At 38.9% G+C, this 14608-nt stretch overlaps 1 protein-coding gene across 1 annotated transcript; it reads left to right on the top strand.

Annotated features, from left to right (window-relative positions):
- The first annotated feature begins 6990 nt into the window (after window positions 1-6990).
- LOC146555770 (uncharacterized) lies at window positions 6991-14326 on the top strand. The gene is made up of 2 exons (XM_085251093.1): window positions 6991-14091; window positions 14184-14326. The coding sequence occupies exons 1-2, from the start codon at window positions 6991-6993 to the stop codon at window positions 14190-14192; spliced, it is 7110 nt and encodes a 2369-aa protein (XP_085107219.1). The 3' UTR covers window positions 14193-14326.
- The last annotated feature ends 282 nt before the right edge of the window (window positions 14327-14608 follow it).

The following is a 14608-nucleotide window of genomic DNA, read 5'->3' as shown; positions in this document are numbered from 1 at the left end:
ACAGTTTAAATTCTCACTTTGTGGGAAATTAATGAAATAAACAACAGCCCACCTTCACATAAATAAAATATGGCAGTATATTATTATTATTATTAGTATGGTACATAGATATTTATTTTAAAACTACAGCATATTTACTATGATACTATGTGCAGTTGGTAATATTTTAGGAAGTAGAATTTGAATGCAGACCACCTCAAATATTAAAGCCTTAAAAATATGTCGTGCAGTTTTTCATGTATGAGTGTTTTGCAATCTTAAATGAGATGTAGACCAAAGAAAACAGAGGAGAGTTGTTGTTTGTATTCCAGCTGTAGTAAACAAAGAAGTTTAGTGAATCTTTTTGACAACAGAGAGTGATGCAGTATTGATGCTGATTTGAGTTTTCTGATCCTGTATTTTTGTTCTTTGTCTTTTGTTACACAGAGTGAAATAAAGCTTGGTTTTGCCTTTGCTGGTAAGTAAACAGTGATTGTAACTGAAGCAATATGAAATTGGGATTGTGTAACATTTTTAGCAATTTACATACAATAGTTTGGCTTTTTGTGATATCTTGCCATTTGCTCATGGGCAAAAACACATTTAGGATTTATAAGCAGTAAAGCCCCCCCCCACTAGATCTCTGAGTGTCCCTAAAAATGTCCCTGAAGTTTAATAGGCCATTTATGTCTAATTTTAAAGGCTTATCAAAGCATTTCTGTAGTAATTATTGTTTTTATTACACATGTTAAGGCCATTTGAGACTCTGCAATTAAATTTTGCCCTCTTTAGACTAAAGTGAGTTCATTTTGTCTGAGGTACAGTGCTGGGAAAAGTCTTTCTTCCTTGCAGATTTATTTTGTTCATGCTTTTTTGTCACATGTTTCAAATCATCTAACAGGGATGATATGAATAAATACAAAAAAGCATTTTAAAGTGATGATTTCACGTATGAAGCAGAGAAAACCAAACCAGAGCTATCTGTTCTAAAGTGAGAACATGCTGGTCTCTAATACCCAGCTGTGGAAGTCCTGATACGAAGAACTACCATCAAGCATTTATAGTATCAAGTATTATTTGTGATTGTTGCACGCTTTGAAACTGTGATGTTATCATTTGATCAAGTGTGCAGTGCGAGCAAATCATTGCTTGTGGTATCTGCTGTGTTATGTAATAGCACCAAAGTATTAGAACTTTACGTTCATGAGGAATTTCTGTGGAATTGCAGATGGATAAAACGACACATCACCTTAATAAAGACAGAAATCTTTAATAAGGTGCAGAAAGAGAAGATGGGGTGTTTATAGTAAAGCTGTTGTAAACAAAGAATTTAACAGATTTTTTTTCCCACTACAGATTGTGATGCAGTATTGACTCTGATGCTGATTTCAGTTGTCTGATTCTGTATTTTTGTTCTTTTGTTACAGAGTGAAACAGAACTTCGGTTTTGCCTTTGCTGGTAAGTAAGCAGCAATTGTAACTGCAGTAATATGACATTGTCACTGTGTAACATGTTTAGCAACTTACCTAACGTAGTTTGGTTTTTGTGACATTACCATTTACTGATGGGCAAAAACAAATGGTCAGAATTTATACCTTGTAGCAGCAAAGGCCCCACACATGACCTCTGACTGTCCCTGAAGTTTAACAGGCCATTTGTGTCTGATTTTTATGTTTGAACACAAACAACTGTTTTTATACAGTTGTTTGTGTTCTCCGTTTGTTTGTGGATTTACCTAGCAGACATAACTATGAACGCATTTTAGGTGAGTTAGTGTAAGTGGTAGCTTAAACACTTAAGAGCACCACAGTTGTTGATTTATATCTTCACTCATATTCTGCTTATGTATTACATTAAAGTCAGACCACTATAGAAGTATTTTTGCCTGAGTGAACAGAAGTGGTACGTTAAACATTTAAGCAATAATAAAAGACTAAGAGAACCAGAGTTGTGAGTAGGCAATGTTGTGTATGTTAAAGCCTGTGTGTAATTTATGTACACTAAGTTTAAATCAGTTTCTTAATAAGTTGCTTGATACAATGTGTTTGAAAATTATATATAAAAGGGAAATATTGCAAAATACAAAAAGATTCCTGCCAACAGGTACAATGGAAGGACTTTTTATTATAATTTTTAAGAAATTAATTGCAAAAATGGCGTGCCACTGTTGTTACTATAACATGTCAGAATTTACATGTATTTTAGGATTTACATATTCAGATCAGAACTAAAACCTAATGAGGTTTTCCGTTGATTCTAACAGTTGTGGTTTTTTCACACTTTATTAAGCACTGACTTGTGATAGAAAATGATGGAGCTAAAAAGCCATAATCTGTACCAACAAATATTGGTGCCTCTTCTTTGCACTTCTGTAGTATGCATGCCTTTATTACACATGTTATCGTCATGTGAGACTCTGTAACTAAAGTTTGTCCTCTTTAGACTACAGTGAGTTCATAAAGGCTTGAAGAAATTGAGGATCTTACTAGTTATTTCATGTCACAGTAAATTGGATTGTGTGTGAAGAGGTTCAACAGTGTAAGTCATTAAACAGTGATCTGATGTGTTGTTTCCTTTCTCTAGGATACTGATCTGATCGTCGCAAGTCTGGTAAGTATAGGTTTTGTCTGCGGTACAGTGCTGAGAAAGGTCTTTCTTCCTTGCAGATTTATTTTGTTTATGCTTTTTTTCACATGTTTCAAATCATCTAACAAGGATGACCTGGATAAATACAAAAAGCAGTTTTAAAGTGATGATTTCATTTTTGAACCAGAACAACCTGGTCTAATGTAAAAACATATTGGTCTCTAATACCCAGCTGTGGATGCCCTGATAGCAACAATTACCATCAAGCATTTACAGTAACTGGTAATGACTGGTTTACATCACTGGTTGATTTTGGTCCACTATAATTTCAGAATTGTCTTAATTAGATCCAAACAGGACAGGCAAAAAAAGAAAAGAAAAAAGTCTTAATTAAGGCCCAATATAGGGTTTTCAAGTCATACCAAGTACCACGGTGGTTAGCACTGTTGCCGCACAGCAAGAAGGTCCTGAGTTTAATTCCAACATCAGGCCGGGGTCTTTCTGTGTGGAGTTTGCATGTTCTCCCGGTGTTTGCGTGGGTTCTCTCCGGGTACTCCGACTTCCTCCCACCGTCCAAAGACATGCAGCTTGTGGGGATAGGTTAATTGAATAATCCAAATTGTCACTAGGTGTGTATCTGCGAATGAATGTGAGTGCGAATGGTTGTCTGTCCCTGTGTGTTGGCCCTGCGACAGACTGGCGACCTGTCCAGGGTGTACCCTGCCTCTCGCCCTATGACAGGTGGGATAGGCTCCAGTGCCCCCTGAAAAGGATAAGCGGAAGCGAATGGATGGATGGATGGATGGATAGGGTTTTCAAGTCATACCAAGTATCTTAATTTCATTAAAGTCCAGACTGATTCGTTTACACCAAGTGTTTTGTTTCATTCATTCAATTGGACTTGCTTGTGTGCTTCAGATCCTAAGTGTGATTAAACTTAAGCCCAGGACCTGATGAGTTGATGTAGGTCCTGAAGTAGTAAAGGAACTCTGGGATATCACAGTAACAGCACCATGTTTGACTTTAATGCTGGTGTTTTTCTCTCACTATAGATGATTCAGTTTAGTGCAGTTAGTCAGCACAGCTCTTGGTTATCATCGAGATATTATTAGGCAACTTGTTTTTGCCTGTTCAGCTACAATATCTGGGAGCGTTTTTGTTTTATGGGGTCTCCAGATCCTTAGAAATCTCTTTGTAAACCTTTACAGAACTATATGTGTTTGTTTCACATTAGAGCAGCTCACGACTAGCAGTTTAGGGACAATTAAATATTCACATAGGGCAGGGGTCTCAAACTCCACTCTTCAAGGGCCGGTGTCCTGAAGCTTTTCCACGTGTCCCTGTTACAAAACACCTGAATAACATTTGTAGGTCATTAGTGAGAGTATAGAATTTGACTGTGTTGAAGTGGCATCCCCGAAGACTGTTCAAATTTAAGTAATTTAAGTGTTTGGAAAAATGTACTTCTAAAAGTACTTTCATTGCATCATGTTCATTCACTCATGAGCTGCTATAACATGAATCAAATGGCTGAATTACCACCTCAGCATGCAGTCACGTTCTGTAGAGTTTTGCTAATGACCTACTAATGTTATTCAGGTGTGTTGCAACAGGGACACATAGAAAAGTTTCTGGACACCAGGCCTTAAGGACCAGAGTTTGAGACCACTGGTGGTAGGGCATTGTGGATTTCAAAAGCTTCTTCCCTTAAATCACTGCCTAAAAACTGCTTTTTGTAATTTGTCATAATGACTTGCAAAATATAGGTGGGATATAAACATAAGACATTTTATAGTGGCCTGATATTTTTATCAAGGCTGTTTTTTGAAAATAATCCTGCCCTAATTTACAAAAGATGAACTGTGTCTGAAAGTCATGTTTGTTTGTTTGTTTGTTTAAGAAATGTGGGAATCTCCAGCTAAGATCTTACATGCAACAGCTCAGATACAGCACTCACTTCTGTTCTTTTTATCATGAAATGATCTACAAAGAAATGATCATCATACTAAATTTTGCTAATTAGGCCTTTATATCAGCTATGATAAGTTTATTATAGATTTAGTGTAGTGCTTATTGCTGTGTATCAAACATGCCCCAAATGTGACTGAAATATGTAGAAACTGCTGTGTAGAAACTAGCTGTCTCCAAATTTCTCATTTTGCCAAAATTCATACAAAGTGACCTGAAACTGTCTGCTGTAACCTCAGTGTGTTGGTTTTGTTGGACCATTTAATATTTACAGTAAGTTACTGTAGCAGCACGTCTTAGTTTGAGTTTATAGACTTAGTTTATTGTTTTAATAGAATGTAAAAATGTCCTTATAACAGTTCCACCATCATTTGTTAAACATTGTCATTCTGTTCAGTCCAATAATTTACTGTAGAAGTCTTTAGTATTTAAAGCCCTACATGTATTGTATTTTTGAGATTATAAGGCATAATGTCAATAAACAAGCCTGTTTTTAAGGCAGATTAAGCCAAACAAACAGTCAGATAAGTCAAACTTTATTCAAGTCATTCACAAACAACTCTCAACACTGTTCAGTTGTAACACATAAAATACAGAACAATACACTCACTTTTTCAGTTCATTCCTCATCCACAAATCCATCAAACTCTTCATGGGTTGATCAGTTTGAAATCTGCTTCTTAAGCATGTCTCTTAGCACGTGCCAGGTCCTTGTACACACACCATAATGTTATGTTGAAGCACCGTACGAATTACTCTGCGAGGGTCCTGACTATGGTAGCCATAATGCTCTGACAATACATCAAGCAGCGCAGCTTTGTAGCTTACGAAGTCTTACTAAAATATTTGACAGAATTTTGAGCGCTGTGTACCACAGAAATCCCGTTTGAGGTCAGTAAGCATAACCAGAATCGATACGCTAGGCACATTGTATGTTTTTGAGATAATGACAGGATTTTAGGTGTGCCATATAGTCTGAAGAATATGGTAAATCCAAGCATGTTGGAAATATGACTAATTCCATGCCTTTTGTGTCTTACAGGTGACCTGCTGCAGAAGATCCTCTCTCTCTCTATCATTATAAGCAATTCTGTCTATCCTATCACTCTCCCAACTCTATCTAATTTGAAAGCCATTCTATCTTGTATCCCTCTATCCCTACTGCTCTATCTAATTTGAAAGCCATTCTATCTTGTATCCCTCTATCCCTACTGCTCTATCTAATTTGAAAGCCATTCTATCTTGTATCCCTCTATCCCTACTGCTCTATCTAATTTGAAAGCCATTCTATCTTGTATCCCTCTATCTCTACCGCTCTATCTAATTTGAAAGCCATTCTATCTTGTATCCCTCTATCCCTACTGCTCTATCTAATTTGAAAGCCATTCTATCTTGTATCCCTCTATCCCTACTGCTCTATCTAATTTGAAAGCCATTCTATCTTGTATCCCTCTATCTCTACCGCTCTATCTAATTTGAAAGCCATTCTATCTTGTATCCCTCTATCCCTACTGCTCTATCTAATTTGAAAGCCATTCTATCTTGTATCCCTCTATCTCTACCGCTCTATCTAATTTGAAAGCCATTCCATCTTGTATCCCTCTATCTCTACTGCTCTATCTAATTTGAGAATCCAAGTTTTGAGAATCCTTTCAGAATCCAATTTTCAGAAATCCAAGTTACCAGAACTTGATCTATCTGTTACAGAATTCTGAGAGATCTCTGCTCTCACTGCTCTTTCTTTCCTGTCATTAAGCTCTCTCACATTCAGTCATTTTGCTTTAAATTACAAGTTGAATATACAGTAGTAGAATTACAGTACAGTAGAACTTATAGTAGAAACTACTTACACAGCCCTACATTTGTCATTTTAATTTTGCATTAGACTTTAGTTTGGACTGCTAGTTTGGCTTACTTTGATCAATTGTATAAAATATCACCTTTTTATAAGTTTATTTGTAATAAGATAATCTGGTTATTTTGTAATACATACATTCAGATAAATAATAAATCAGATCCAGTCTGTTAGTCTGTTTCATTGGCTATAACATTTGACTGCAAGTTTATAGTATTATTATTTAAGGACTAACCCATTTTGTCACTCAGTGTAAGTATTCAGTCAGTATTGTCATCGAGAAGTGCCTGAGGACCCAGACTTCCTGTTTCCTGACTGCTGCAGAACATCCAGCTGAAGAAACCCCGTTTCTAAAAGAGGTACAATAAAACGCACCAAATTGTTTCCAGAGAACTTTGAATTTCCTTTATTTTGAGTTTGGAGTACAAAGCAGCTTTTTAACATCTATTCATATATTCATAAAAACATTTTATAGTATAATAGTACATTTCTCAGATTTAACAGTAACTTAAGGAGTTATAAGTTTTTCTGTGTTTCAAGGTTCAGTTTTGTTTATATTTGTGTATAACCACATATAAGTTCCAGATTGTACTTCAGCAAAATGCCAAGAAAAAGTCAAAGGTCGCAGTCCCAGAAGCTTAGATGGCAAAAGCAGAAAGAACAGGTGAATGTTTCTCAGAGCAGTGAGCAGGTAAAGGTGTGTGTTTCAGCTTTTCCCAGCACAGAAGTGCAGAGCAGTGTTCAGACAGCCACAGTGTCTTATGCAGATGTGGTAAAGAGAAGTGTTCCCTCAGTGTCTGTCCCAGAGCCTGGAGTTATGCAGGTAATCCAGACTAAACCCCAGCTAACTGTACAAACACAGCATGATGGAGAGACAGCCACAGTGTCTTATGCAGATGTAGTAAAAAGAAGTGTTCCCTCAGTGTCTGTCCCAGAGCCTGAAGTTATGCAGGTAATCCAGACTAAACCCCAGCTAACTGTACAAACACAGCATGATGGACAAGCTCCAGGACAGTCTCATGTACAGGTTACAAACAGTGAAAGTCCACGAGTGAGTAGCGTCTGTGCTTCCCGAAGCCAGGCCGCTCCTAGGTATGGAAAGTACCGGAATCAGCAATGCATGGCTAACAGCTTGGTTTTCCTGTCATTCTTACACGAGGATGAATTTATTACCAGAGCAGATCTAAACCGTGTGTTGGACAAAGGCCATGCCGTCTATTCAGATGCCAGACTGAGGTTTGTGAACAGTGTGTTTCTAGCCTGCGATGAACTTCCCTCAGTTGTTACCAGCCGCACACACGAGTATCAAGTCGACATGTCTCAGTTTGCTCATTACGGCACATTTGATGGTACAGATCACTTTACGAGCCTTGAACAGGGATTACAGTGTTTGGCTTCAGACGTTCGCTATGCTTTGCTAGTCATGGGAGGAACAGTCATCGCTGTTAGCAGGCTGACTTCAGGTGAATATGCATATTTTGATCCTCACCCACGTAAGTCTACTGGTATGCCATTGTCGCTAAGTGTAAGTGGTGGAACTGCAGTTATGTTGAAATTCACACGTCTTAATGACATGATTGACAGGATCAAACGTTTGTACAGAATGTTCAGCATCGCACCAAGCTGCACTTATGAGCTACAGCCCATCGAGTTTCACAGTGAAAACGCTGCTGACCAAAGAGATGCTAATCAAACCACCGAATACAGACAAACAGCTACAACTGTTACAGCACCAGCTTTAAATGAAGCCGTTCATGAAATAAACTCCCAAAGATCTACTGACCAGACACAGAAGACTGTGAGAGACACTTTAACGACTGAAGTGACATCATCCAGAGTGGATTATTCAAATGAGACAGCTGCTACTGAAAACAACCATCTTCCTTCTGAGTATTTAGAAAAAGAAACATCTGCATCCTCTGTGAGAGAAACGCAGGTAACATCAGATTCTGTTCCTCAGAATGATTCAAACACTGCCTACTGTTTAACTAATATAACAGAGGAACTCTCAGATAAACTGCTGAAATATAATAAACAGCAAAGGAGAAAAATAAGGAGAAGATTATTAGCCCAAGAAAAAGTACCACAGAGAAAGGAAAATCAGAAGAAGAAAGAAAGGCAGATGTACAGGTTTGATGAAAGCTTCAAGACAAAGAAAAAAAACTCAACTAAGAAGTGTAATGATCCTGATCACAGACAGAAAAAGAGCATGTACAAAAATGAATTGTATAAATTAAATGCTACCTATAAGGAGAAACAGAGAGAACATTTAAGAAAGATGTATAGGGAAAGTGCTAAAATTAGAGAGAGAAAAAGAGAATGTGTCATAAGGACATATAAAGACAATCCCCTATTCAGAAAAAAGCAGAAGGAACGTGTAACAAGAACATATAGAGAGTCTCCCATATTCAGAGAAAAGCAGAAGAAACGTGTAACAAGAACATATAGAGAGTCTCCCATATTCAGAGAAAAGCAGAAAGAGCGTATAAGAAGAATATACAGAACTTGTGCTGGATTCAGAGAGAAACATAAAGCTTACATGAGGTCATATGTATATAACCTATATAAAAAAAGCGAAGATTTTAAACAGAAAAAACGATCTTATATGACAAAGCGGTATGGAGAAGAAAAACAATTTCAGCAACAACACAAGGACAATATGAGAGAACGAATGAGAGTAAAATATTGGAACGGTTTTTCTTTCAGACAGATGCATAATATCAGATGTGCAATGAATATAAAACGGAAATATCGCCAGATGCATCGACCAGCTGAGACTTTACAGTGTCATCCAGAGAACACTTTAATGAATGAGGCCATATCTCGTTTCAGATCAAACATTAAGTCAGCACCATCTTATGTTTGTACTGTTTGTCTAAAAGCTTCTTTTCCTAATCAGGTGAAAATCTGCAAAAGAGAAAATTACTCAAAACACCAGACTGTAGCTCATCAGTGCCTAACTGGTAAATTTGTTCATGTGTGTGATGAAGCATGTCATGATCACTGCAGCTTTCCTGTTGAGAGAAAAAAAGAGTATATCTGTCACACATGTCACAGTTCCCTCAAAAGTGGATGCATGCCCAGGCTTGCTGCTGTTAATGGTTTAGAACTGCAGGATATTCCAGCTGAACTTTGTGATCTCAACATTCTGGAGAGACATCTGATTGCCAAATGCATACCATTTGCTAAGATTATTCCTCTTCCAAAGGGGAGACAGAGACTCATACGTGGTAATGTGGTGTGTGTACCATCTGAGGTCCAACAAACAGTTGACAGTTTACCGAGGATCAGAAGCCAATCACAGATCATGAGGATAAAGCTGAAAAGACGACTGTGCTACAAAGGCCATCAGCTGTTCCAGACTGTCACCTGGTCTAAACTCATTCAAGCTCTGCGTAAACTGAAACAAATTCATCCACAGTACACAGATATTATTATCAGAGATGATGCATTGCTTTGTGATCCAACGTTACCTGATGATGACAGCAGTGATGAAGCCAGCATGGCAAGTGATGATTATAATGAAGCAGATTTAATGGAAATTGACAACTATGAAAAAGATGCCCTTTTGTGTGAAAGTGAGTCTCAAAGTGACCAAGATATTAATATGCAATCCTGTGATGAACAACCAGAGGAACAAAATCCAGATGAACCAGAAAGTGATTTGAACAATGGAGGTTTTGCTCTAGAAAGTTGTCTGCAGCCTGTAGACATTTCAGAAGAGATTCTCTGTTTCACTGATAACACATATTGTGTGGCTCCTGCAGAAAGAAACAATCCTGTTAGCTTCTTCAGAACTCCTCATTTGGAAGCCATGGCATTTCCTGTGCAGTTTCCTACTGGTCAGAATACACTGGATGAAAAGAGACGTCTTAAACTCACACCAAGTGCTTACTTCAAATCAAGGCTTTTCAACATTGATGCAAGATTTGCTAAAGACACAAATTACCTGTTTTTCTCACAGTTTGTCACTGAAATACACTTGGCTAATTCCAGTATGACGATACAGCTAAGGAAAGGTAAAACTATGACCAAAGATGGACGCAAAATCACATCAGGAATGTTACAAAGTAAGACAGAAGTAGAGAAGCTGGTAAGAAATAAAGATGCAATCAGATTTATGCAGCCACTCAGAGGAACTCCAGCTTACTGGCAGAAAACTACCAGAGATCTATTCAGCATGGTTCGCCAAATAGGAACACCTCAGTTCTTTGTCACTTTCTCTGCTGCTGAGATGAGATGGCCTGAAGTGATTCAAGCAATAAAGAGACAGCAAGGTGAAGAGGTTGATTTTGAAGCCCTGGACTGGTCAGAAAAGTGTGAAATTCTAAGATCAAATCCAGTAACCACCATGCGAATGTTTGATAAACGTGTTGAGGCTTTGTTCAGAGATTTGCTTTTTTCTCCTGCACAGCCCCTTGGTGAGATAATTGATTACTTTTACAGAGTTGAGTTCCAGCACAGAGGTAGTCCACATATACACATGTTGCTGTGGATTCGAGAAAAGGTAGAAGCAGATGTGGATGACGACCAAACTGTCTGTGACTTTGTTGACAGATACATCTCAGCTCAACTCCCTGATCCAGACAAACAACCTGAACTGCACAAAAAAGTCACTGAGCTACAAAAGCACAGCAAGAACCACACAAAGACATGCTTTAAGAGTGTGAACTCTGGTTGTAGATTTGGGTTTCCCAAACCACCAGCCACAAGAACAATGATTGTGAGACAGGATGAGGATTCAGACACTGAAGCTGCAAAAGCCAAACTCAGACCTTTGTTGAACCTGCTGAAGGAACCTGAAGCTGCTTCCCTCACCATAGAGCAGATTCTGTCACGATGCAACTTAACAATGAATGAGTATGAACAATGCCTCCAAGACATAAACAAGAAAACAGCTCTGATTCTGAAACGTGACCCAAATGAGTGTTGGATCAACAATTACAACCCAGACCTGCTTGAAGCCTGGAACTCTAATTTAGATGTCTCATTCATTTTGAATGCCTATTCATGTATAGAATACCTCTGTAAATATATAACAAAGAAAGAATCTGGCCTCTCTGAATACCTGAAGACAGTTATTGACAACTCTGATAAGAACACCGTCAATGAGTGTGATGAAATGAGAGCTGTGATGCAGGCTTACTCAAAAAAGAGAGAAATCAGCGCACAGGAGTGTGTGACTCGAGTCTGTGGCCTAAAAATGAAAAAATGTTCCCGCAGTGTTGTATTTGTACCAACAGATGATAACCCAGTAAAAATGAGTCGGCCCATGAGCTTCCTGGAAACCACAACACATGACAGTTGTAATATTTGGATGACAAGTTTGAGTGATAAATACAAATGCAGACCTGAGACCCCAGAATATGAGGAAATGTCACTGGCTGATTTTGCTGCCTTGTGCAGGTTGGTGAGTGGTCCAAATGAAGGAAAAGATGTGCTTCCTCTTCTAAACCAGCTTGGATTTGTACAAAGGCGAAAGAATGATAAACCAGCTATAATCAGATATTACCACTGTTCACAGGAAAAAGATCCTGAGCAATATTATGGTCGACTGTTGAGACTTTACCTTCCACACAGATCAGAGCAGGAACTGAAACCACAAGGGTTCCAAACCTATCAGTCCTTCTACAACTCAGGTTTTGTACGACTTCCATGTTCAGACCACAGTGAGTCTGTGAAAAGGGTTGTGAAAAGAAATAAAGACAAGTATGAGAAGAACTCTGAGGATATTGAGAGTGCACTGGAAGAGTTTGAACAAAATAGGGATGTTGTGATTGATGAATGGTGTAATCTTGCTCCTGAATCTGAAGTTGTGAGGCTGCAATGTGATGAGAATCTTCCTGAGAGACATTCTGATGATGAGAACGAACAGGAGAATGTCCCCGACTACAGTCGTCAGTCTGATGCTGTAACAAAGATCAGAGCCGTCAGAGAACAACCTGCAGTAGATCCAGCCGTGGTACGTGTAATGTATCAGAATCTGAACCAGAAGCAGGCCTGCGTGTTCTATGCCATAAGAGACTGGTGTATTCAGCGAGTTTGTGGTTTGAACCCAGATCCATTTTTCTTCTATATCAATGGTGGTGCAGGAACTGGAAAGTCACATCTGATTAAGTGTATTCATTCTGAAGCATCAAAGATCCTGAGCAGACTGCCTGCTAATGCAGAAGAAGCTGACATATCAAATCCAACTGTTTTACTGACTTCATTTACCGGTACAGCAGCTTTTTCTATCAATGGCTCTACATTACATTCTCTACTGAAACTACCCAGGAGTCTGAAACCACCCATTCAAGGACTTGGTAACCAACTGGATGAAGTCAGATCTGAGCTGATGAATGCTGAAATTATTGTTATTGATGAGATTTCAATGGTTTCAAAACCCCTTTTTGCTTATGTGGATGCAAGACTGAAACAAATCAAAGGCACTCAGAGACCTTTTGGTGGAATGTCAGTTTTAGCTGTTGGAGATTTTTACCAGCTGCCACCAGTGCGACAGTCTAAACCTCTCTGTGTTTACGATCCAGAACAGATTGACCTATGGCAGGAACATTTTCAGATGATCACTCTAACCGAGATCATGCGTCAGAAAGATGATGTGGCCTTTGCAGAGATGCTGAACAGGATTAGAGTCAAAGAAAAGACAGATGAGCTTTCTCAGTGCGACAGAGATTTGTTGTCACAGGCTGTGACTGCACCAGAAGAATGTCCAACTGAGGTCTTACACATTTATGCCACCAACAAGAATGTGGAATCCCACAACACAGATACCCTGAAGAAGCTTCATTCAAACATCATAATCATCAATGCAGACGATTTCCAGAAGGATAAATGTACAGGCAGAATGGAACGAAGAGACAAACCATTTACAGGTGGGAGAAATGATTTACCTGACACTCTGAATGTTGCTGAAGGAGCTCGAGTCATGCTGACCAGAAACTTGGACACACTAAACGGTTTAGTCAACGGTGCTTTTGGTATACTGATAAAGGTGGTGAGATCTGAAAATGATGGACACATAATTAAACTGGGGCTCAGGATGGACAACCGGCAGCCTATGAGACACAACCGCAGTGCTAATGCAGCTTCTGATGATCTGGTTTACATTGAGAGAGCAGAGGAGAGTCTGAAGTTTAAAGGAGCAGTACGCAGACAGTTTCCTGTAAAGCTAGCATTCGCTTGCACAATTCACAAAACTCAGGGTCTTACAACACAGACAGCTGTAGTTTCAATGAAGAACATTTTTGAACCAGGTATGGCTTATGTTGCTCTCAGCAGGGTGACGTCTCTCAGTGGACTCTATTTGCAGGACTTGGATGAGAAAAAGATTTACGCCAATCCCGAGGTAACTGCAGCACTCCAAACCATGAGACAAGCCAGTGTTGAGGAAATGATGCCTCTTCTTCAGGTCAGAGAAACAGCCAGCAGACTTGAGACTCTTACACTGATCCATCACAATACAGAGGGTTTGCCATCTCACATCAGTGACATCAAGAGTCATCATGAAATGTGTTTAGCAGATGTTTTGTGTCTCACTGAGTCTCACCTTCAAGGCTCCTTTGTTGCAGACAGTCTTCATTTGGATGGCTACACCATGTTCAAACGCAACAGACATGTGTCCTACACAAACTTTCCTCACATGGCCAGCAGAAGTGGTGGGGGAGTTGTTGTGTATTTGAGGAATCATTTTCAGGTTCAGGTAAAACAGTATCTACATAATGTCACTGATCTTGAGTTTTTAGTGTTGAAGGTTCAGGCTCCATTCCCTGCACTCATTGCTGTTGTGTACAGACCCCCTGACTACAGTTTGACACCATTCATGCAAAACCTGGTAAGTCTTTTAGATTCACTTGAAATAATGGACTGTCACCCAATAATTGTGTGTGGAGATTTTAATGAGAACCAGTTGCAGAGTGGAAGAAAACAGATTCTGGAGCAGTTTCAGTCGAGAGGGTATTCACAGCTGATCACTTCTGGCACTACAGACAAGAACACCCTGCTTGACCTCATTTTTATTTCTCAGCCACAGAAATGTCTATATTCAGGTGTTCTGAGATCATATTACAGTTACCACAACCCTGTGTTTTGTGTCCTGTCCTCGAGCCAATCATGAAGTCGTCTGGTGAGTTTTGAAACAATTACAGATCATGTTTGTTACAGAGTTTACTGATTGTAGAGCATGAAAAATATTTTTCATTGAAAAAATTGTCTTCCCT

Source organism: Mchenga conophoros, linkage group LG17 (assembly GCF_057382185.1).
Source record: "Mchenga conophoros isolate Kocher_MC1m ecotype Shallow Benthic linkage group LG17, M_conophoros_male_GT1.1, whole genome shotgun sequence".
In the NCBI taxonomy this organism is placed as follows: Eukaryota; Metazoa; Chordata; class Actinopteri; order Cichliformes; family Cichlidae; genus Mchenga; species Mchenga conophoros.
Note: the sequence above shows the minus strand (reverse complement) of the source record. Positions and strands in the feature narration are given on the sequence as shown.